The sequence below is a fragment of the Engystomops pustulosus genome, chromosome 2 (genome assembly GCF_040894005.1).
Source record: "Engystomops pustulosus chromosome 2, aEngPut4.maternal, whole genome shotgun sequence".
In the NCBI taxonomy this organism is placed as follows: Eukaryota; Metazoa; Chordata; class Amphibia; order Anura; family Leptodactylidae; genus Engystomops; species Engystomops pustulosus.
The window spans coordinates 15,204,836-15,231,052 of record NC_092412.1 but is presented as its reverse complement, the minus strand read 5'-3'; the positions used below and the strand labels follow the sequence as shown (position 1 = coordinate 15,231,052).

Sequence of the window (26,217 nt, the reverse complement as noted above, 5' to 3'; positions counted from 1 at the left end):
GTTGTCACATTGTTATGAAAGCTGCAAAATCTATAGGAAGTGAGGTAAGTAACCATCATCACAGCCTTCTACTCCAGTCACCACCAAATCTGCGGAGAGTTCTGCTGCATTGGGTGACATGGCTTTTCTCCACAGGGAACAGGAGCACTTTCTTTCCAGCCTCCATGGCTGCTGAGATATCAGTCCAGATATCTGACCATTATAATCCTCTGTAATGTCGGAGAGGAGGAGCTGGAGCAGAGGAGGGGGCGTGTGTTATGCTAGTCTTCTACTTGTCAGAGAAAATTAGCATAAAACACGCCCCTCCCTGTACCTACTCTCTGGCAGTAGAGAGGATTATAATGGTCAGATATCGGGACTGATATCTCAGTAACTGCGGGGGCTAGAAAGAAAATTCCCTGAATCTGCATAGCAGCCCCTACAGCATTCACCACGTATGTAAGGTGCTGAACGGTCCACTTTAAGGGGGTTTACCAAATATCTATAGATTAGGCTCTGACTATCAGACAGGTGCAGGTCCAACACCCAGCAACAGCAACTGGTAATGAGAGAATGGAACATGAATAAAACAGCGCCATTTTCTGTGTAGTGGTCAGACTAGGTTACTGCTCCTATTCATATCAATAGGAAAAACCTGTCATAACTTGGTTGATCCACTACACGGAGCACGGCGCTGTCTGCTTCCTGTTCCATCCTCCGTGTATGAACATGCTAAGAACAGATACTCTGTGATGGTTTTGGATATCAGTCCACATCATTCAGATACTGAGGGACCATTGTTCAGATATTTTTAGCCAATAAAAACCTTTTTAAGAACAAAATTCGATTCTAAAAACTATTCTAGAACCAAAACCCAACCAACACTATACAGCGAGGGCGTCTGGTAGCCGGAGTCTTGTAGCGCCCCAACAGGAGAAATGAGGCATTACACTCTTAGGAAACAATAGGTGACATTTTGGGACCACTTGGTGCTGGTTGGGGTGCAGAATTTATGTGGGTCCGGTAGAGGAGTCACAGGGAGTTTGGTGGGGCTTTGGATTTTGAGGTTCTAGATTGCAGGGCTGTGGAGTCAGAGTCTTGTTCTTCAGGTCTGGTCCATGGGTTGTCACAGGTTTTGAGCTTAGCTTCAGGATTTTTGGTTGGATCTTGAATGACCTTGAAATAGAATTCTTATTGGTGGATATGGGTTTGAGGCTGAAGGTGTATATTTTGGGTTAAACTGAGGACAACTTTATGGATCAGGAGGTGGATTTTATGGTTTTCAATCCTGAGCTGTAGATGTCAGCCTGTGGGTGGATCTCGAGGTCTAGTTTAGAGGTTGAGTGTTGGGTCTTGAGAAATGGGCTGTAGGTTGCGTTTGGATTTTTGGGTGGATTTCAGATCTTGACATTTGGGCATCTGACATGGGTTCCAAGTGGAGTTTCAAGTCTTGGGTTCCTGGCTAGAATTGATTCTTCACGGGTCACTGCCAGGTGTTTTGTTTCTGTGCAGTTTTGCGGGGTTTGAGGTTTGGATTTCAGGTTGAATTTTGGTCTTGAGGTGTGAATTTGAGGTTGAGGTTTTGAGATTTGGGTTTTTCGGGTCTACAAGGTGGTTATTTGGCTAAATTGCCATTTCCAGATTGAGGTTTTAGAGCCATGGGTTTCTGGGCAGATTTTTGAGTTGAATAATTATAGATGTAGCTTGGCCTCAGGATGTGGTTCTCAGATTGTGATTTGGGGTCAGAGCTATAACATTTTGAGTAGGCTTTGAGGAATAGGTAGATATCTGGATTACAGTCTTGAGGTTTGGACTTCTGCTTGGGTTAAGCTCTTAAATAATCTGATGGTTTGAGGAAGCATTGTTTACTCATGAAGTGTGGATTTCAGGTTGGGTTTGTGGATGGGTTTTGTATCTTGAAGTTTGGGTTTCAGTGTTTTTGGATTGTTTTCTTGTGAAATTGGCTTCAGGTGAGATCTGGATTTCATGCCACGAAGTGTGGATTTCAGAATTAGGTTTTTAGGGTTAAAGCTTCTGCTTAGGTCTTAATAAGTGGATTTCAGTTTTGGGTCTTCAGTGTGGATTTTAAGTAGAGTTTGGAGTTTTTTTGTGTGTGTTTCTATGTCTTGAAGTTTGGGTTTCAGGGTGTTTTTTGGGATTTGAGATTGGTTTCTTGAGAAATGGGCTTCAGAATTAGGGTTGGGGTGAAAGCTTCTGGTTAGGTTTGTGGGTCTTCAGGAACGGCTTTCAGGTTAGGTTTCACAAAAAAAATGTGGACATTTAAAGGAGTCCAAATGGGTTTAGAGAAGATCAGATCCATTCAGCAGCCCATAAGAACCGCATATACACATATCATATCCACATTACACAGTAATAAGGACGTGACCAGCGACTACATTATGTACTAATAAAGTATGTGCCCCTTGAACTTCAGAACCTGCCATCAACTTGTATCCTGTAAACCAGACAACAACCTCCTATATCAGTCCTGTAAGATGACCCCCCACAAATATGGAGCTCCCGACCCCCCCAGTCTGGTATGTGCTATGTCATTCCAGTAGAGGTTGTGCCCGGGAATGGATCCTCAGCAATGCCCGGCTCTGCCCGCTGATACAGTGTGTAGTAGCCAGATACAACAAAAAGCTACACAATGTCACATACTGTCTATGTCTGACTACAGACCACCAGGGTGGACCCCAGGAATCAACGGGTCCAAGAAAAGACCAAAATAACAGCAAAGGCACAAAGTAGAACACAACTGCAACATTGTTATCAGTGGGCACTGCCCGGAATGTGCCCCCATACAGTCCAGGGAGAGTTTAGGGTGAGCTCCATATCGCCCCAGACCTCAAAAGTGGTAAGAAAGTTACCTGAATGTCTATGGAGGCTCCGCAGCCCATCATTGTGGTGGTCCCCGGCAGCTGCTGTCACAGACGTGTGGAGTCCATGGCTCGGAGTGACTCGATGTGACAGCGGAGCAGGGAGAGGAAATGAAGGTGAAGCTTGGGCTGAGCGCACAGGAAAGAGGCGGATGACACGGAGCCTGCCCGGTGCTGGGACCCATCTGTGCCTGCCCTGGGCTGAGCTTCTTCTCCTTAGAGGGACGTTACATTGAACCTGACCTACATTGTCACCAGCACAACTACAGTCCACATTGTCTCCCTGAAACTTCTAAAAACCTTGAGATGCCCTCTGCCGTCAGACATCTTTGTGATAAATATCTGCTCCCGGGAAAGCTGAGTGAAAAAACTGGAAGGCAGTGGATAGAGTGATGTGATATCATATGTCATATGGTGGTCACCTAAACTGGGAATATCCCAAAATATTGGGTTAGGTCCTCAGTATCTAATATGTTGGGGTGCAGCCTGTTGTAACCCCATCAATCAGTAGCAAATTCGTAGAAGATGGTCAGGAAGGAGACAGCGCCACTTTCTGTGTAGTGGCTGAACTAAGTCACTGCAGCTGCACTCCTATTTAAATCACTAGTACAGTACCCTGCTCTGACCACTACACAGAGAATGGCGCTGTCTGCTTCCCATCAGGGAATAAGTGGGGTGCTGGTTGTCTCATACTCAGGATTGTGCCTCCATATTTTATCCCTTTAAAGGGCATCTACCAACGGGATGAAGAACTTTATGCAAATGAGCTTAAGGGGCTCCAAAGGTGTTAATAAAGCCTGGAGCCCCTTAGGCTCATTTGCATACAGTAAATCATCCTGCTGGGGAAACGAACAAAAAATAAAACTTTGCAAATATTAATGGTATGAATAATACTACCCTGTAAGGTTTAGGTCACCCCCAACTCCATAAAGTGTAATAGCAGGGTGTAATGTTATGGTGTGAGCACTAGGGGCGCTGCAGTCTACAAATCCTCCTGACTACTTCAGGAAATGTTGCTCCATGGTGTCCCAAATGGTAGTCACCCAGACAGGGAACAAGTGGTTGCCAGGGAACCTTATGATGAAAGGGGACAGAAATAAACACAAACTTTGTGGAGGGGGCGACGTGCACCTGTCACATATCGTATCATCCGTCAAACTTGTAGACTAATAATGGTGACAATACCGACAATATAAGATCGTACTGCTGTAATGTAACACATCTCTCTGCAGTGTAATGAGACTTGTAGTTCTCCACCGCCGCACCCTCCCCTGCGCTATAATGGAACATTTGTCTACCCCCCGTGTACACAGAGCAGCTGTAGCACATATATAGAGAGGATTCACATTCCTCCAGCCCCGGCTTCATAGGATTCCTGAGGAGCACAGAACACAGGGATCTCCACACCCCGGAATACAGCGAATAATCCAAGGAAAAATGTCACCTGTCACTACAAAGTGCATGATCTTCTATACCAGAAGAGCTCAGTGTCGCCCCCTACAACAAAATACAGAAAAAGCAGAAGCACAGAATACTATAATACCGTCCCCTATGTACAAGAATATAACTACTATAATACTGCCCCCTATGTACAAGAATATAACTACTATAATACTGCCCCCTATGTACAGGAATATAACTACTATAATACTGCCCCCTATGTACAAGAACATAACTATTATAATACTGCCCTCTATATACAAGAATATAACTACTATAATACTGCCCCCTATGTACAAGAATATAACTACTATAATACTGCCCCCTATGTACAAGAATATAACTATTATAATACTGCCCTCTATATACAAGAATATAACTACTATAATACTGCCCTCTATGTACAAGAATATAACTACTATAATACTGCCCCCTATGTACAAGAATATAACTACTATAATACTGCTCCCTATGTACAAGAATATAACCACTATAATACTGCTCCCTATGTACAAGAATATAACTACTATAATACTGCCCTCTATATACAAGAATATAACTACTATAATACTGCCCCTATGTACAAGAATATAACTACTATAATACTGCCCCCTATGTACAAGAATATAACTACTATAATACTGCCCCTATGTACAAGAATATAACTACTATAATACTGCCCCCTATGTACAAGAATATAACTACTATAATACTGCCCCCTATGTACAAGAATATAACTACTATAATACTGCCCCCTATGTACAAGAATATAACTACTATAATACTGCCCCCTATGTACAAGAATATAACTACTATAATACTGCCCCCTATGTACAAGAATATAACTACTATAATACTGCCCTCTATGTACAAGAATATAACTACTATAATACTGCCCCTATGAACAAGAATATAACTACTATAATACTGCCCCCTATGTACAAGAATATAACTACTATAATACTGCCCTCTATGTACAGGAATATAACTACTATAATACTGCCCTCTATATACAAGAATATAACTACTATAATACTGCCCCTATGTACAAGAATATAACTACTATAATACTGCCCCCTATGTACAAGAATATAACTACTATAATACTGCCCCTATGTACAAGAATATAACTACTATAATACTGCCCTCTATGTACAGGAATATAACTACTATAATACTGCCCCCTATGTACAAGAATATAACTACTATAATACTGCCCCCTATGTACAAGAATATAACTACTATAATACTGCCCCTATGTACAAGAATATAACTACTATAATACTGCCCCCTAAGTACAAGAATATAACTACTATAATACTGCCCCCTATGTACAAGAATATAACTACTATAATACTGCTCCCTATGTACAAGAATATAACTACTATAATACTGCCCCCTATGTACAAGAATATAACTACTATAATACTGCCCCTATGTACAAGAATATAACTACTATAATACTGCCCCCTATGTACAAGAATATAACTACTATAATACTGCCCCTATGTACCGGAATATAACTACTATTATACTGCCCCCTATGTACAAGAATAGAACTACTATAATACTGCCCCCTATGTACAAGAATAGAACTACTATAATACTGCCCCCCTATGTACAAGAATATAACTATTATAATACTACCCTCTATATACAAGAATATAACTACTATAATACTGCCCCCTATGTACAAGAATATAACTTCTATAATACTGCCCCCTATGTACAAGAATATAACTACTATAATACTGCCCCTATGTACAAGAATATAACTACTATAATACTGCCCCCTATGTACAAGAATATAACTACTATAATACTGCCCCCTATGTACAAGAATATAACTACTATAATACTGCCCCCTATGTACAAGAATAGAACTACTATAATACCGCCCCCTATGTACAAGAATAGAACTACTATAATACTGCCCCCTATGTAAAGGAATATAACTACTATAATACTGCCCCCTATGTATAAGAATATAACTACTATAATACTGCCCCCTATGTAAAGGAATATAACTACTATAATACTGCCCCCTATGTATAAGAATATACTATAATACTGCCCCTATGTACAAGAATATAACTACTATAATACTGCCCCCTATGTATAAGAATATACTATAATACTGCCCCCTATGTACAAGAATAGAACTACTATAATACTGCCCCCCTATGTACAAGAATATAACTACTATAATACTGCCCCCTATGTACAAGAATAGAACTACTATAATACTGCCCCCTATGTAAAGGAATATAACTACTATAATACTGCCCCCTATGTATAAGAATATAACTACTATAATACTGCCCCCTATGTAAAGGAATATAACTACTATAATACTGCCCCCTATGTATAAGAATATACTATAATACTGCCCCTATGTACAAGAATATAACTACTATAATACTGCCCCCTATGTATAAGAATATACTATAATACTGCCCCCTATGTACAAGAATAGAACTACTATAATACTGCCCCCCTATGTACAAGAATATAACTACTATAATACTGCCCCCTATGTACAAGAATATAACTACTATAATACTGCCCCCTATGTACAAGAATATAACTACTATAATACTGCCCCCTATGTACAAGAATATAACTACTATAATACTGCCCCTATGTACAAGAATATAACTACTATAATACTGCCCTAATGTACAAGAATATAACTACTATAATACTGCCCCCTATGCACAGGAATATAACTACTATAATACTGCCCCCTATGTAAAGGAATATAACTACTATAATACTGCCCCCTATGTACAGGAATATAACTACTATAATACTGCCCCCTATGTACAGGAATATAACTACTATAATACCGCCCTCTATGTACAGGAATATAACTACTATAATACCGCCCCCTATGTACAAGAATATAACTACTATAATACTGCCCCCTATGTACAGGAATATAACTACTATAATACTGCCCCCTATGTACAAGAATATAACTACTATAATACTGTCCCCTATGTACAAGAATATAACTACTATAATACTGCCCCCTTTGTACAAGAATATAACTACTATAATACTGCCCCCTATGTACAGGAATATAACTGCTATAATACTGCCCCCTATGTACAGGAATATAACTACTATAATACTGCCCCCTATGTACAGGAATATAACTACTATAATACTGCCCCCTATGTACAAGAATATAACTACTATAATACTGCCCCCTATGTAAAGGAATATAACTACTATAATACTGCCCCCTATGTACAAGTATATAACTACTATAATACTGCCCCCTATGTACAAGTATATAACTACTATAATACTGCTCCCTATGTACAAGAATATAACTACTATAATACTGCCCCTATGTACAAGAATATAATTACTATAATACTGCCCCCTATGTACAAGAATATAACTACTATAATACTGTCCCCTATGTACAGGAATATAACTACTATAATACTGCCTCCTATGTACAGGAATATAACTACTATAATACTGCCTCCTATGTACAGGAATATAACTACTATAATACTGCCCCTATGTACAGGAATATAACTACTATAATACTGCACCCTATGTACTGGAATATAACTACTATAATACTGCCCCCTATGTACAAGAATATAACTACTATAATACTGCCCCCTATGTACAGGAATATAACTACTATAATACTGCCTCCTATGTACAGGAATATAATTACTATAATACTGCCCCCTATGTACAAGAATATAACTACTATAATACTACCCCCTATGTACAGGAATATAATTACTATAATACTGCCCCCTATGTACAGGAATATAATTACTATAATACTGCCCCCTATGTACATGAATATAACTACTATAATACTGCCTCCTATGTACAGGAATATAATTACTATAATACTACCCCCTATGTACAGGAATATAACTACTATAATACTGCCCCCTATGTACAAGAATATAACTACTATAATACTGCCCCCTATGTACAAGAATATAACTACTATAATACTGCCCCCTATGTACAATTATATAACTACTATAATACTGCCCCCTATGTACAAGAATATAACTGCTATAATACTGCCTCCTATGTACAGGAATATAACTACTATAATACTGCCCCCTATGTACAGGAATATAACTACTATTATACTGCCTCCTATGATGCTATATACATGTTCAGGGGGATCAGTGACTCTCGTATGATGACAGTAGATGATCTCTCAGGATTCTCTTCTATAATAAGACATACAATGTATCATTATTGAGGTCTGGTCCTGCACTTCCCATTGGCAGTGATACAGCGCAGTATAGATGTATGATTGGTTGATAGCTCAGGCGGTATTATATGGAGCTGATCATCAGGTGGGAGGATACGATCTCATATAAGTGGATTTCCTGAGGCCGGGGCAGTAAGGGGCGGTATGATCCCTTCTTGTAACTTATGATGATAATAATCATGTGACAGAAATTACTGACGAATCTGAATATGACAATAGAGAGCGACTAAATTAATGATGCAATCTGATCTGTACAATCTGATTGGAGAATTTGATACTGGTAAGGTAAGAGGTGTTACAGGCGTTCTCAGAAACCCCATAGACATGAAGCTCAGATGATGGAGCGAGGAGATGACACCGCTGCCCTCTGGCCCTAGAATGAGTTAATTAAGTGTCGCTATGACATCAGCATTAGAAGCATGGCACTAATTAGATTAAAGTAATTACTCCACCTCAGGGAAGCCACCACTAATGAGGATGAGTGCTCGCTAATGAGACGGAACTAATTAGTGGGAACTCGCTAGTGAGAGTGCTACACAGGCCAATCCACTTAACCACATCTCCTCAAAGAGACCCTTCAGTGGAAGCATTCATCTTATTCATGGTCATCATCCTTCACTAGACTCATTCATCTCACCCGTGGTCCTCCTCCTTTACTAGACTCATTCATCTCACCCGTGGTCCTCCTCCTTTACTAGACTCATTCATCTCACCCGTGGTCCTCAACCTTCACTAGACTCATTCATCTCACCCGTGGTCCTCCTCCTTTACTAGACTCATTCATCTCACCCGTGGTCCTCAACCTTCACTAGACTCATTCATCTCACCCGTGGTCCTCAACCTTCACTAGACTCATTCATCTCACCCGTGGTCCTCAACCTTCACTAGACTCATTCATCTCACCCGTGGTCCTCCTCCTTTACTAGACTCATTCATCTCACCCGTGGTCCTCAACCTTCACTAGACTCATTCATCTCACCTGTGGTCCTCAACCTTCACTAGACTCATTCATCTCACCCGTGGTCCTCGACCTTCACTAGACTCATTCATCTCACCCGTGGTCCTCAACCTTCACTAGACTCATTCATCTCACCCGTGGTCCTCAACCTTCACTAGACTCATTCATCTCATCCATGGTCCTCAACCTTTACTAGACTCATTCATCTCACCCGTGGTCCTCAACCTTTACTAGACTCACTCATCTCACCCATGGTCCTTAACCTTCACTAGACTCATTCATCTCACCCGTGGTCCTCAACCTTTACTAGACTCATTCATCTCACCCGTGGTCCTCAACCTTTACTAGACTCACTCATCTCACCCATGGTCCTCCTCCTTCATTAGAATGATCCTTATCCTCCATGGTCTGACATTAACTAGTCCAATTCATCTCATCCATGGTCCTCAACCTTTACTAGACTCACTCATCTCAACCATGGTCCTTCACCTTCATTATAATTATCCATATCATCCATGATCTAACCTTCAATGGTCCAATTAATCTCTCTATGCTCCCCAACCTTTACTAGCCTCATCCATTTAGTCTACACACCTCAACCTTCTCTAGACCCACTTATCTCACCCATGGTCCACACTCTTCTTTACACTCAGCCAACTTCCTCAACCTTCATTAGACTAACTCATCTCATCCATCATCGCCTACCTTCACTATACCCGATCATCTTATCCACAACATTCTACAATCACTAGATGCATCTATTTCATCTACCCTCCTCAACCTTTACTAGATTCACTAATCTCACTGATGGTCCTCAAACTTCACAAGACTCGACCTTCTCATCCATGGTCCTCAACCTTTACTAGGGTCATTAATGTTTTCCATGGCCTTCATCTTTGTTCATCTCACCCATAACCTAGCATCAAAATATTTCATTATGTTACCCTTCCTTCACTAGAATGATTCATCTTATCCATGGGCATCTACCATTACTAGACTCTTCCATCTCAGCCATGGTCCTAATAATTTACTAGAATCATTCGTCTTATTTATGATCCCCATCCAATCCCTAGACTCCTTTATTTCACCCACAGTCCTCTTCCTCTTCTAAAATTATCCTAGTCATCTATGGTCTAATCTTCACTAGTCCAGTTCATCTCATCCATGCTCCTCAACATTCACTAGACCCACCCACTTACTCTACATTCCTCGACCTTCACTAGACTCATCCAGGCTCCTCAACATTCACTAGACCCACCCATCTTATCGATGCTCCTCAACATTCACTAGACTCACCCACTTACTCTACATTCCTCGACCTTCACTAGACTCATCCATCCTCCTCAACATTCACTAGACCCACCCATCTTATCGATGCTCCTCAACATTCACTAGACTCACCCACTTACTCTACATTCCTCGACCTTCACTAGGCTCATCCATCCTCCTCAACATTCACTAACCCCACCCATCTTATCGATGCTCCTCAACATTCACTAGACCCACCCATCTTATCGATGCTCCTCAACATTCACTAGACCCACCCACTTACTCTACATTCCTCGACCTTCACTAGACTCATCCATCCGCCTCAACATTCACTAGACCCACCCATCTTATAGATGCTCCTCAACATTCACTAGACTCACCCATATCCTCTACATTCACTAGACCCACCCATCTTATCCATGTTCCTCAACATTCACTAACCCCACCCATCTTATCGATGATCCTCTACCTTCACTAGACTCATCCATGCTCCTCAACATTCACTAGACTCATCCATCTTATCGATGCTCCTCAACATTCACTAGACTCATCCATCTTATCCATGCTCCTCAACATTCACTAGACCCACCCATCTTATCGATGCTCCTCAACATTCACAAGACCCACCCATCTTATCGATGCTCCTCAACATTCACTAGACTCACCCATGGTCCTCTAGCTATAGTAGACTCACACATCTAATGATGTGTCCACAGTTTATCCATGTTCATCCTGTATCTAGTTCTCATCCTTCACCTCTCATTGATCGTAGTGGTCCATGCTGTAGGATACATTTGGTATATCTTTAGACACCTTATGGGTCGTTGAGAAATGAATTACATGTTATATGTGTAATCTGGATCGCAAAACTGGTCCCCTCATCTCCATTGTCAAACTTTATACTTTTCATCTAAGTGATTCTATGGAAGCCTCCACATAATCCTCATCTTCTCCAGGACCATGATGTCTATTAGATATTTCTGGGTTTTGGAATAATTTAACCATCTCCCAGTCTTTTAGTCCATATTCTTCCTGGAAACTTTGCAAGGGGAACCCAAAGTCCTAGACCGCCTTATGAGGTTATTCTTCATTCTGTCTCTTCTGGTTCTTTGAGGACCTGTAGATTCCTACATTTACCACCATAGGCAGGAGAGCAGGACCTGGGACAGAATAGAGAACTCTAGAACCTGGGACCTCCTCATGTCCTAATCCTATATGAGGATTAATGGGACTATTGGACACGGCCAAGTGAGGTCAATCAGTTGTATTTAACCCTCTCATTCATATCTATTAAGGAGGACGGCACGTGGCTGCGGAGCTTCTTATTCTTGGTCCCGGTTGGGACCTAAAAGGTCGGAGCTCCACCGTTTTTACTGCTATGATTGTCAGATGATAGAAGATGATTGTCCTCCCAGGAAGGTTTGGCCCTTTGCCGTAATCTGATTGCCCGACATCCCAGTGTCAGGCGTCGGGGGTGAGCGATGACTCCGCCAGGTAATTGTGTTTTGCAGGGATCTCTGGATCATCCAAGAGTCAGGATCCTACATAAGACACGCAGACCCACAGTGATCAATCATGCACACAGTCATGTAATCAAGACTATCAGAGTGGCTATGAGACTATCAAAGGGGGGGGGGGGGGGGTTATGCTCCAGTCACATCCACAGCTGCAATCACATTTTTACTATTATGTTCTATACTCCAGTCACATCCAGAGCTGCAATCACATTTTTACTATTATGTTTTATGCTCCAGTCACATCCAGAGCTGCCATCACATTTTTACTATTATGTTCTATACTCCAGTCACATCCAGAGCTGCAATCACATTTTTACTATTATGTTTTATGCTCCAGTCACATCCAGAATGCCAGCAATAATAAACTGTAACATCATGTTTTTACTCCAATCCCATCCAGAGCTACATACAGTTATCAATCTATAGGCTCAAAATCTCACACTATAATTAGTAGTTTGTGATGTTCTATACTCCAGTCACATCCAGAGCTACATACAGTTATCAATCTATAGGCTCAAAATCTCACACTATATTTAGTAGTTTGTGATGTTCTATACTCCAGTCACATCCAGAGCTACAACTAGTAATCTACTGTAACATTATGTTCTATACTCCAGTCACATCCAGAGCTACAACCACTTTTATGCTATAACATCTTGTTTTATACTCTAGTCGCAACCAGAGCCACAACCCGTAATCTACTGTGACGTCATTTCTATACTCCAGTCACACCCAGAGCTGCAATCTCTGTACATATCAGTCCTGCTCTCAGCTGAGGGTTTGTTACAATGTACACTGCTCTGTGAGCTAAACACCTCACCAGATCGCTATGCTGGTTTGTTACAATGTATCGGTCCAGGCTGAGCATTGTCTGGACTGGATACAATTCTGTATTGGGAGGGATAATTCTGCGGCTGTGAAGGTCGAGGGTCACTGAGGGGGGAAGCAGGTAATTTGTGATGCAGACCCCGGGCGAAGTATTTGAAGGGTCAGACCGGAGCAGGAGAACGTCCCCGCGCCATAAAGTTACCAATTAACTGTGAATATGAATTAATCTCTCTGCCCCGGGAACAATCTGCAGATCTCCACATTTCAAGGGCAAGTCCTATCCGCACCTAGGAAAGCTGGATGACACAGGTATGCAAAGCAGGGGACAAGTTTACTCTAATAGTGGCTGCACACAGAGAGCAATAGCAGCGCTCTGATAGAAGTTGGGATGGCTGGATCCTCCTCTCATAAGAGAAAGTGAAAAATTCATAAGGCCCTGATGAAAGAAACATAAGGAGAACGACATGAAATATGCAACCGCAGCCGCGACACGAGAAACCAAGCCCCCGGGGACGGGGATTATATAACACCGGATCACAGAGTATCTGCTCCTGGGAAAGCTGGGTGATCAACTGGAAGGGCACCCATCGATCCTTGCACCCTGCATGTGTATGAGTGATTAGATACTAAGTGTTCCCCTCAGTTAAAGACAATTAGACCAGACATTCAGGATCCTCAGAAAGTGTGATGACTTAGGGAAAACTGTGATGAAGGTCCTGTACAGCACCACCCAGCTTTCCCATCTGTGTCCTGTGTACATCATATGTGTACAAAAGTGTTTCCCTACTCTTTTATGTAAGTGTCCACTCAGGACTCTAGGAAAGCTTGGTGACATCCCTGATAGCGCTCATTGCTCCCCAGATTGATACACAGTAAGATACCACTTGCTCAGGGCTCTAGGAAAGCTGGGTTCCATGATGAGGTCACACTGGTCCCCAGATACAGATACAACCTAGAATTGCTGAAAATCTGCACTGGCGGCCATATTGGTCATAACCCAGCTTTTCCAGGTATAGGAATACTCTAAAGATGGCATGTGTCACTGGTAACTCAGCTTTCCCACACACAGAAAGGTCTAATAATCCTTATGAAGATGAACCATGTTGGCAGTAACCCAGCTTTCCCCGTTGCAGCCCCCCCGACACATCATATTATACTCCAGTAACATCCAGAGCTGCATTCAGGGAAATCATCAGTAGTGTCGTCATGTCTCCGGTCACATCTAAAGCTGTAGCTACGATTCAGTGGTAAAGTCCTACACTCCAGTCATGTCCAAATCTGCAATAACAAATACTAACAACCGGGTAGTTCTATATAATCCTCCAATCACTGCCAGAGCAGCATACACAGTTCTGCTTCTATAACATGTCTTGCAGTCCATCAATACAACAGCATGGATGTAACCAGAGTGTAAGACATAATGTAACAGCAGAATTATGAGTACAGCTCTGGCAACTACTGGAGTACGAGCCTTTTGTAATTGCAGCTCTGGATATGACGAGTATGAGACAAGGTAACAGCAGGATTGTGAGTGCAGCTCTGGATGTGACTAGAGTATGAGACAAGGTAACAGCAGGATTGTGATTGCAGCTCTGGATATGACAAGAGTATGAGACAAGGTAACAGCAGGATTGTGAGTGCAGCTCTGGACGTGACTAGAGAATGAGATAAGGTAACAGCAGGATTGTGAGTGCAGCTCTGGATGTGACTAGAGTATGAAACAAGGTAACAGCAGGATTGTGAGTGCAGCTCTGGATGTGACTAGAGTATGAGACAAGGTAACAGCAGGATTGTGAGTGCAGCTCTGGATGTGACTAGAGTATGAGACAAGGTAACAGCAGGATTGTGAGTGCAGCTCTGGACGTGACTAGAGTATGAGATAAGGTAACAGCAGGATTGTGAGTGCAGCTCTGGATGTGACTAGAGTATGAAACAAGGTAACAGCAGGATTGTGAGTGCAGCTCTGGATGTGACTAGAGTATGAGACAAGGTAACAGCAGGATTGTGAGTGCAGCTCTGGATGTGACTAGAGTATGAGACAAGGTAACAGCAGGATTGTGAGTGCAGCTCTGGACGTGACTAGAGTATGAGATAAGGTAACAGCAGGATTGTGAGTGCAGCTCTGGATATGACAAGAGTATGAGACAAGGTAACAGCAGGATTGTGAGTGCAGCTCTGGATGTGACTAGAGTATGAGACAAGGTACGGTAACAGCAGGATTGTGAGTGCAGCTCTGGATGTGACTAGAGTATGAGATAAGGTAACAGCAGGATTGTGAGTGCAGCTCTGGATATGACAAGAGTATGAGACAAGGTAACAGCAGGTTTGTGAGTGCAGCTCTGGATATGACAAGAGTATGAGACAAGGTAACAGCAGGATTGTGAGTGCAGCTCTGGATATGACTAGAGTATGAGACAAGGTAACAGCAGGATTGTGAGTGCAGCTCTGGATATGACAAGAGTATGAGACAAGGTAACAGCAGGATTGTGAGTGCAGCTCTGGGTGTGACTGGGATATGAGACTTTTGTGAATGCAGATCTGGATGTGAGTAGAGTATGAGACATAATGTAATCAGTGCAGGATAATCTGTGGTCACTGATGATTCGGCTGTAAATAGATACCTGGGGGCTGCAGGGGGTCTTCAGTTTGGAGGTGTCATGTGATCAGGGGGGCTCCCCGGGGTCTCATCCATCAGGCTGCGCTCAGTAAACCAGGATCAGCAGATGTAGAGCATGACACAAGATTACGCCTCAGAAATACATATTTTTAGCTCGCTGATCCCCAGATGCGCTGATAGGGGGGCGCGTTGTGGGTGACCCCCCTCTGCACCAGCAGCTGCACCCATCCCCCCACCCCTCACCCCCAGGGGGGGGCAGTGATACATCACTGAAAACGCATGTGTCGCATTCTACAAGGAATGACAAACCAGCACATTCTGCCCCAAATCCCTGACCCCCTAATGTCACCTGACTGCTACGAGCATGTCTTAACCCTTTAATAACAGGAGCTATTGTCAGCATCAGCTCTAGGGTGCTACTAGATGAGGTTCTGAGTTGACCTTAGGGTCTGGGGTTCAGGATTAGGGTCTGGGGTTCAAAATAAGGATAAGAAGTTCCAGTTTGGAGGTTGGGATTAAGATCTTGAGCTAAATACATGGTCTGAGGTTCTAGATGTTAGATCTAGAGTCTGGAGTCCAGGGTTATCACCCTGAGTTTGGTGACAGGGTCAGATCTAGGGTCCAGGGTTAAGTATAGGGTCCAGAATTCTGAATGAGGACCAGAGGTTAGTCCTAGGGTGTAGAGTTAGATTTTAGGGTCTGAGGTTAAATTGAGAGTCTGGAGTTCAGAAATAGGTTCTGGGGTTACATTTAGGGTATCAGAGGTCAGAGGTTATATCTAGTGTCTGGAGTTTAGGGATAGGTTTAGAGTCTAGGTTAGATCTCAGGTCTGGAGTTCAGGATTAAAGCTTGAGGTTATATCTAGGATCTGTAATTCAGGGATAGGTTCTGGAGTTACATTTAGGGTCTAGGGTTCATGATTAGGAGCTGAGGTTATAGCTAGGGTCTGGAGTTCAGGATTAAAGTTTGAGGTTATATCCAGGAGTTCTGGAGTTCCAGATTAGGGACTACGGTTAGATTTCAGGTCTGAGGTTTGGATTTAGGGTGAGAGGTTAGATCTACAGTATTGGGGTCGGAGGTTAGCTCTAGGGACTGGAGTTTGGGGTTAGGTTCTGGGGTTACACTTAGAATTTGAGGTTAAATTTATGTTCTGGAAGTGAGGTGTGGACTTTCGGTATACGTTGTAGGGTTAAGTTTGGGGTGTAGCTTTGGAATAACGGACTAAGGTTATATGTAGGATATGGGGTGAGGATTAGAATCCGAAGTCATAGGATTGGAGTTTTATTTATATGACCTCCCCCTAAATCAGATCCCATCCCATATAGACCCCCCCCCCCCCTTCAGCGTAACGCGTGGACCCCCTGTTGAGCAGGCGCCGCTCCTGAGGTCGGGTCTGCATTGTGTGACTATAGAGGATCAGTGACCAGAGGATGTGACTCCGGTGACCTGACATTGTCTGCGGCAGGAGGAGGAGGATGGAAGGAAGAATCCACAGGAACAGCGCGGAATACAAAGGTTCATTCACATTGTATCCGCAACGTAAACAAGTCTTAACCCCTCCACTGCCGGGGGGGGGGGCTACACCGGACAAGATTACAGTCACATGAAACATTTCCAGGACATTACTGTATAATAGGAAACATCTCCTTACAGCGCCACCTGTGGGCCATGAGGGGTATTACAGGACAATAAAACTGACAAATTAACCATAGAAAAATAAGATAAAATACAATTAACTATGGAATAAAATTAATCAAAATAATTGAACACTAATTGAATAATTGAAACATCCTATAAATCCGTGTCAGACTGCAGACTGTGGAAGAAAGCAGCCAAGTCTCCTGCCCCTTTAAGGGAGTATTTGTATGCCCTTACCCTGTTTCTGAGCTGTTTTGTAGGTCTCTGGGCGCAGCCTGCAGTGTAAAGTATGGGGGGATCTCATGCTATAGTCATGTGACCACATCATAAAGCCACAAGACGGCTTTGGGGAAAGGTGGGGGCCACCCAATAGATCCTCTGAATGGCTCCAATCTGCCCCGGACATGAGGCCCCACTAATGTGCACAGTAACAATGTACACGCAGTAAAAGTCAATGACACAGTGTAACGAAAAATGTAACAAAGTGGCCATAAAAAGGATTTTAAGCCGATATTATGGGGCATTAGCGGCACACGGGGAGCGCTGTAAATACAGGTGAGTGATTGTTATAGCGGGGGGGGGGGGGGGGAGGGAGATTACACATCTCTCCAGGGACAATACATAGCACAGGCCACAGTCTGTATGGTCACACCTGCTGAAAAATTATTGGCAGGGCAGCGAGGGGTTAATAAGAGGGCGTCTCCCGCAGAGGTGTGAACTGCGTCTTGTCACCCTGTAAATCCTGTGTTATTACATTGTAGCAAATCTGCTTCTTTATTTAGAACCTTGGAGAGTTCCAACATTCCGGATATATGTGGGGGGGCCGCGGCCTGGAGGGGGATGGTCAGCGAGTATAGACCCAGGACTCAAGGAAGGGCGCCCCTTTAAGGGGTCCCCACCACCTATAACTCTGTGCTGGTTGGGGGTCTCCCGCAGGTGGATACTAGAGGAGCAACGGCGCCCCCTTCTCACATTCCGGGAGATGCTTCCACCTTTCCAGCCCCCCCTCCCGTTACCTGAAGCCCCCCCCTCCCGTTACCTGAAGCCCCCTCCTCTCATTACCTGAAGCCCCCCCCCCCTCCCGTTACCTGAAGCCCCCTCCTCCCGTTACCTGAAGCCCCCCCTCCCGTTACCTGAAGCCCCCTCACGTTACCTGAAGCCCCCCCCCTCACGTTACCTGAAGCCCCCCCTCCCGATACCTGAAGCCCCCTCCTCTCTTTACCTGAAGCCCCCTCCTCTCGTTACCTGAAGCCCCCTCCTCCCGTTACCTGAAGCCCCCTCCTCCCGTTACCTGAAGTCCCCCCCCTCACGTTACCTGAAGCCCCCCCCTCCTCTCATTACCTGAAGCCCCCTCCTCTCGTTACCTGAAGCCCCCTCCTCCCGTTACCTGAAGCCCCCTCCTCCCGTTACCTGAAGCCCCCTCCTCCCGTTACCTGAAGCCCCCTCCTCCCGTTACCTGAAGCCCCCTCCTCCCGTTACCTGAAGCCCCCTCCTCCCGTTACCTGAAGCCCCCTCCTCCCGTTACCTGAAGCCCCCTCCTCCCGTTACCTGAAGCCCCCCCTCCCGTTACCTGAAGCCCCCTCCTCCCGTTACCTGAAGCCCCCCCCCTCACGTTACCTGAAGCCCCCCCCTCACGTTACCTGAAGCCCCCCCCCATCCCGTTACCTGAAGCCCCCTCCTCTCGTTACCTGAAGCCCCCTCCTCCCGTTACCTGAAGCCCCCTCCTCCCGTTACCTGAAGCCCCCTCCTCTCATTACCTGAAGCCCCCTCCTCCTGTTACCTGAAGCCCCCCCCTCCCGTTACCTGAAGCCCCCTCCTCCCGTTACCTGAAGCCCCCTCCTCTCATTACCTGAAGCCCCCTCCTCTCATTACCTGAAGCCCCCCCCTCCTGTTACCTGAAGCCCCCTCCTCTCATTACATGAAGCCCCCTCCTCTCATTACCTGAAGCCCCCCCCCTCCTGTTACCTGAAGCCCCCTCCTCTCATTACCTGAAGCCCCCTCCTCCCGTTACCTGAAGCCCCCTCCTCCCATTACCTGAAGCCCCCTCCTCCCATTACCTGAAGCCCCCTCCTCCTGTTACCTGAAGCCCCCCCCTCCCGTTACCTGAAGCCCCCTCCTCCCGTTACCTGAAGCCCCCTCCTCTCATTACCTGAAGCCCCCCCCTCCTGTTACCTGAAGCCCCCTCCTCTCATTACCTGAAGCCCCCTCCTCCCGTTACCTGAAGCCCCCTCCTCCCGTTACCTGAAGCCCCCTCCTCCCGTTACCTGAAGCCCCCTCCTCCCGTTACCTGAAGCCCCCTCCTCTCATTACCTGAAGCCCCCTCCTCCCGTTACCTGAAGCCCCCCCTCCCGTTACCTGAAGCCCCCTCCTCCCGTTACCTGAAGCCCCCTCCTCTCATTACCTGAAGCCCCCTCCTCCCGTTACCTGAAGCCCCCTCCTCCGCTCAGCAGGGCCGATATTGACAAATCTTTAGAGTGAAGTTAATTGCAGCGTTTATCTATGCATCAGGGCAGCAGGAGGCGCAGCGCTGCACTTAACGAGGCCCCGCGGCGCAGGATCCATTCACTCCGCTAAGACCCAATGACTAAACCATGAGCCACTGACACCAGGGAACTGCGGCGGTAAAGTGAGGATGATGGGGGTCATACACAGAGAGCACAGGAATGCAGAGCGGGGATTATACTGATGGTAGCAAATGATTGATAGAAACCAATCACCTGTCATCTCCATTATACCAGGGACAGAAAGATATATAGTACTGATCCTGAGTTACATCCTGAAACTCCACAGCTGCACTCACTATTCTGCTGCTGGTGCAGTCACTATGTACATACATGACATTACTTATCCTGTACTGATCCTGAGTTACATCCTGTAGATCTTTTATTTTATATAAAAGTAAAAAACATAACAATACAAACCAAACATAATATACAATATATACAATCTTACCTGCTGGTCCAGCCACATTCACTCCTAGCAAAACAATAACTTACAATACACCGAAATGAATAACACCAAATACCACAACCCCCACCCAACCGATTATCACAACCTAAACCAATAAACAATAAGACAAGCCACACCCACAAATAAACATAAATGACTATAAATATACATAAACCCACCCCACACCCTCTAATAACAAACCACCCCACACCCGTGTTTTTTTTTTTTTTTTTTTTTTAAATATATAATAACAAATACACACAACACTACACTAAACTAAATCCCTCGCCCGCACCCTCCCCTTCCCCCCAGACACTGGTCTAACGTCCAAAGTTTGCGTTAAGTAGTCCAGACCAGTGCCCAGGGTCGTTCATAAGTCCCACCACCATCACCCCCCTCCCAACCTAACACTGTGTCCCAAACCCCACTATATACAATATATACAATATATACAACATAACATAAAGAAAACAGAATACAAATAAAACCTGAACAACATAAATACAAACCACATAAAGCCCAGGTTCGGCGCCTGCAAGCCCAACATCACTATAACCTCAGAACACAAAACAAAAATCTACAGTGCAGCATCAGCCCAACACCAGGAGAGGAGATGACAGACTAAGGGACACTAAAGGAGAACCCCCTCCAAAGGAGAGAGGCCCTCCCCGTGCCCAGCCTCTCATACTCCAGAGAGCGCACCTTCACCAGGTCACCCAGAATGTTCCTAACCACCTCATCCACCGGGAGGATTTTACGCTGCGTCGATACTAAACACCGTGCGTTCCACGTGTGGTACCTGACCACTAGACTGACTAGGAATAACGTGCAGCGGTCCCGGCCACCCAGGCCTCTGAATGCTCCATAGGCCCACTCCGCATAGGAGAGACCGGCCAACCCGGGCCAATGGATGGAAGCGCCCACCCGGTTGTACACCTCTGTGTTAAAGGGGCACTGAAGCAGGAAGTGGTCCATGCTCTCCAGCAGGCCACCGCACTCCTCCCGGGGACAACCCCTTTCCTCAGAGCTCCTACACTTCAGATTGTCCCTCACACACAGCTTTCCATGGAAGCAGCGCCAAGTCACGTCCCAAAACTTCAAGGGGATCCTGATGGAATTCAATAAACTCAAACCCACCCCCAGATCCCGACTTGGGCAATCCCTGAGGGCCAGAGGCTTCTGGAAATGGGTCAACAGAACCCTCTTGTCAAGGAGCTTCCTCGACATGGTCCTGATCTCCCACATTCCCAGACCCCACCGGCGAATCACCTTCAGAACCGGGGTAGCGTAAGCCGGAAGATGCCCATGCGGTGTACGAAGATCCTTCACTTGCCCTCCTGTCTCCCATTCCTGGAAGAAAGGCCGAAACCATCCCCTACAGGAGTATACCCACGGAGGAGCCCTCTCTTTCCAGAGGTTTGCTACATTGATCTTAAGAAAGGTATTCACTAGGAACACCACAGGGTTGACCATACACAACCCTCCTTGTCTCCTCGTGCGGTAAGTAACCTCCCTCTTGATAAGGTTCAGCCTATTCCCCCATAACAGCTGGAAGAACAGACTGTAGACCCGAGTCCAGAGGGGTTCTGGCAACATGCACACACTGCCCAGATATATCAGCAATGGGAGCATGTAGGTTTTAATCAGGTTAACCCTTTCTCTGAGGGTCAAAGACCAACCCTTCCACTGGTCCACCTTCTGAGCGGCGATCTTAAGCCTGCCGTCCCAGTTTTGCATGGGGTAATCCCCCTGGCCAAATTCGATGCCGAGAACTTTGGCAGAGTCCTGGGGCCCTGGAAGAGTGTCCGGGAGATCAAAGCCTGGACCTCCCTCTCCCAGCCAGAGACTCTCACACTTATCCCGGTTGATCTTGGACCCAGAAGCCTCTGAGTAGCGGTCAACCTCTGACATCACCCATTGCGCCTCCCCTCCCGAGGACACGAAAACGGTGACATCATCAGCATACGCTACCACCCTTAGAGTGGCTTCCGGTGCTGCCCGATCCATCCCGACTCCCACCAACGGCCCACGATCAACCCTCCTAAGGAATGGGTCAATCGCGAACACGTATAAAAGTGGGCTCAGAGGACAACCCTGGCGAACACCAGACCCGACCTCAAAAGAGCGGCCAATCCAACCGTTCACAAGCGGGAAACTCTCTGCCCCTGCGTACAAAACTTTCAGCCAATTGACAAACTCCCCCGGCAGGCCATACCTCAGAAGGACAGACCAGAGGTACTCGTGGTCAACCCGATCAAACGCTTTTGCCTGATCCAAGGACAGCAAGTACCCCTTCCAGTTACCAGCCCTGCCCTGCTCCACTGCCTCCCGGACACAAAGCACAGCACTAAATGTACTGCGGCCTGGAACAGAGCAGTGCTGGGTCCCCGAAAGGAGCCGGGGCGCAAGCTGCACCAGCCGATTAAACAGCACCTTTGCCAAAACCTTTCTGTCCGTATTGAGAAGCGTTATGGGACGCCAGTTCTCAATAAGAGATCGGTCCTTACCCTTTGACAGGATGATCAGGGCAGACCTCCTCATTGACTTCGGCAGAGTGCCCGAGGAAAGACACTCATTGAATACCTCAGTCAAGAGGGGAACCAAGGCGTCCTTAAAGGTCTTATAAAACTCAGATGTTAAGCCATCCGGACCTGGCGATTTCTTGAGGGCGAGCCCTTCAATCGCCAGGCTGACTTCCTCTTCCCTGATCATCTCTGTCAAAACATCAAGAGAGGGGTCTACTCCTGGCTCAGGGACAGTTTCAGCCAGGAAAGCCGACATCACATCCCGATCTAGATCCCTCCTGCCCAAGAGGTGCGAGTAGAAGGATCTGACGACCTCCAGAATCCCTGATCTGGACCTTTTCAGGGATCCCGTACTGTCAACCAGTCCTGTGACAACTTTACTACTCACTGACATCTTGCAGTTTCTGTAAGGGTCGGGCGAGCGGTATTTCCCGTAATCCCTCTCAAAAACCAAAGATGCGTGTCTATCGTACTGACACCTCTTCAGCAAGGATTTCACTCTGGAGATGTCCTCACGACTACCTCCAGTCGAGACGAGATGCTCGAGTTTCCTCCTCAGGCCCTGATACAGGCGGTACCTGTCCAGGCTCCTGAGGCTCGAGAGCTGGCGGAAGAATCTCGCCACCCTTTTCTTGAGCATCTCCCACCACTCTGACTTACTGCTACAAAGGCCCAGCAATGGTACCTGGCTCTGAAGAAAGTCCTCAAAGGATTGTCTGATCTCCGCTTCTTCCAGGAGAGACGAATTGAGCTTCCAGTAGCCTCTTCCCATCCGGGGGGTCTCTGTAACATTCAGAGAAAACAAAATTAGACAGTGGTCGGAGAACTCCACCTCAACAACGGACACTGCTGAAGAAATGGCTTCCTCCTTTAAATAAAACCTGTCTATTCTAGACCTGCAGCTACCCCTATAATAGGTGAACCCCGCGTGGCCTGGGGTGTGCCGGATGTGGACATCCACCAGGCGAGCCTCACTAGCTATGCTATTAAGAGCGACGCCATCATAAGTCAGCTTGTCTCTGGAACCTCCCCTATCCTGGGACCTCGTGACAGCATTGAAGTCCCCTCCAAAGACCACCTGCCGACTTGTAAAAAGGTAGGGCTTGATCCTCATAAAGAGACACTTCCTGTCCCACTTGGACTGGGGACCATAGATGTTAATTAGGCGAAGTTCTTGTCCCTTCATGAGGACATCAAGGATCAGGCACCTCCCCATTTCTAACTCAATAACTCGTCGGCATTCTACCGGCGCGGTAAAAAGGACCGCCACTCCGCTATACGGCTCGGCCGCAAGAGACCAGTAGGAAGGCCCGTGTCTCCATTCCCTCTTAGCTTTAAACACGGCCGCCAAATCCGGCAGCCTGGTCTCCTGCAAAAATAAAATGTCGGCTTCAACACGGCCGAGAAAATCAAAGGCCGCAAATCTAGCCGCATCAGACTTAATGCTGGCGACATTAATGGACACCAGCGTCAACGGAGTGGGTGCCGCCATCATGAGTGATTGAGTTAGACGGCTTTCTTTTTACCCATCTTACCACCACCCTCGGGAAATGAACACCCCCTTTTTAGACATATTGTGGTGTCCATCTCCCGCACCTCTGATGCTTCAGGGGCAGATCCAGGACCTGCCCCCTCATCCTCGTCTCCAGACTCTGGGCCAGTCTCCCCTCCTGAGGACCCTGACTCCCCAGGGGGAGACTCGGCACCCCCTGCAGGCTCCGCCACCTCTGGCCCTTCACCCTCAGCCCCTCCATCGGCAGGAGAGGCTCCATCCAGGGCCAGGAATCGATTTGAAAGTTCGACCAGCGGGGGGTCGGTTGCTCCTTCCTTGGGTACCTTAGTCAGGGTGGGAGAAGATCTTACACCTCCCTTCTTTTTACCCTTTTTCTTCTTTTTGGCGCCACGCTTACGCTTTTCCTCTAGCCACGCCCTATTATCCTCGTCCATACTCTCATAATGGGAGGAGTCTGAGGACGTGGCACCTTCCTCTCTCTCGATCCTCCTGACCTCCTCATCCAGTACATCATCCCCTGGGGCCTCAGCGACAGGTGAGGTCTCCAGGAGAGCGCCAGAGGTTGTCCCAGCAGCCCGAGACTCCCCCCGCTCTCTCTCCTGTTGACGCTTCTCTAGACGCCTTAGCTGGGCTGGCGTCTTTTTCCTGTCTTTCTTCCCTGGCCCCTCCATTCCTCCGCCTTTGCTAGTCCCCTCCCCAGCAAATTCAGCCTCATGGCTTTCATCCGCTGAGGTCGAGCCCGCATTAGCGAAGGAAAGAGGACAACGACTGTATGGGTGACCGAGATCACCACACAGGTTACACCTAATCTGCCCTGTACAGGATGCAGCGAGATGGCCGACACCCCCACACAACGCACACTTCTGCACGGTGCAGTTTGCGCTGAAATGTGTGGGGTCACCGCACCTGTGACACAGCTTAGGCTGCCCCCGGTAGAAGATCAGGATCCGATCCCTCCCCAGGAAGGCTGATGAAGGGATGTGGGCGACTGAGTTACCTGAACGCCTCAACTTCACCATGAAGGTCCAGGCCCCTGACCAGATACCATACTCATCTCTATTTTTCTCGGGTACTCCCAGTACCTCTCCATAACGATTCATCCAGGTCATGATGTCAAAGCAAGATAGTGATTCGTTACGGGTAAGAACGGTCACTTTCTTGAGTTCGCTCTGGCGGGACACTGCTTGCACAGCAAAGTCCCGCCACTCGGGCTCGTTGTATCTCAGCTCATAGTTGGACCAGAAGAGCTCAAGCCCTTCCGGCCGAACAAAGCTGATATCAAACTCAGATGTACCATAGGGATGGATCAAGGCAAATATGTCAGCCGCCTTGAAGTCCATCTTCAGCAGCAGCTCAACTACCCGTGCCCGAGGGGGACACACATCACTGCCACGCCACCGAAGACGGACCACATTCCTACGGTTAGCACCCGGCCCGGTTGTCGGGAGCGACCATGATGTCTCCCTGCCTCTTTGCTCTCGGAAGGCAGACAGGCCGTGCCTCTCTATCCAAAACGACAAATCAACCTCCTGCCCCGCTACATTGGTCGTCCTTTCTCCCTTCTGTAAGGCCTGCAGGAGGCGCCGTTGCAAAAAGCCGTCCCCAGAGCCCAGAGACGAGGATGATGGAACCCTACTTCCCCCAGCAGCGACACTGGCATAGCTCTTAATAGGGGCCGCCACTGGGGGAGCAACCGGACCAACCCCTGCACCCACCACATTAATACTACCCACCTCCATGCCACTCGCACCACCAGTCACTCCATCACTCACTCCCATAACTGGTAACGGTTCTGCACCACTCACTCCACTCACACCAGCCACCACAACATTACT

The 26,217-nt window shown here is 46.3% G+C and overlaps 1 protein-coding gene across 4 annotated transcripts in view; it reads right to left on the bottom strand.

Annotated features, from left to right (window-relative positions):
* Positions 1 to 26,217, bottom strand: part of PDE2A (phosphodiesterase 2A) — a 456,573-nt gene that overhangs the window by 256,476 nt on the left and 173,880 nt on the right. The window contains exon 1 of one of the 4 annotated variants that reach the window (XM_072133793.1): positions 2,850 to 3,103. The exons of the other annotated variants lie outside the window; for them this stretch is intronic. Within the exon in view, the coding sequence (XP_071989894.1) occupies positions 2,850 to 2,882 (33 nt within the window). The 5' untranslated portion in view covers positions 2,883 to 3,103. Of the gene's footprint in view, positions 1 to 2,849; positions 3,104 to 26,217 lie in introns of those variants that run through there. 4 annotated transcript variants of the gene reach the window in all.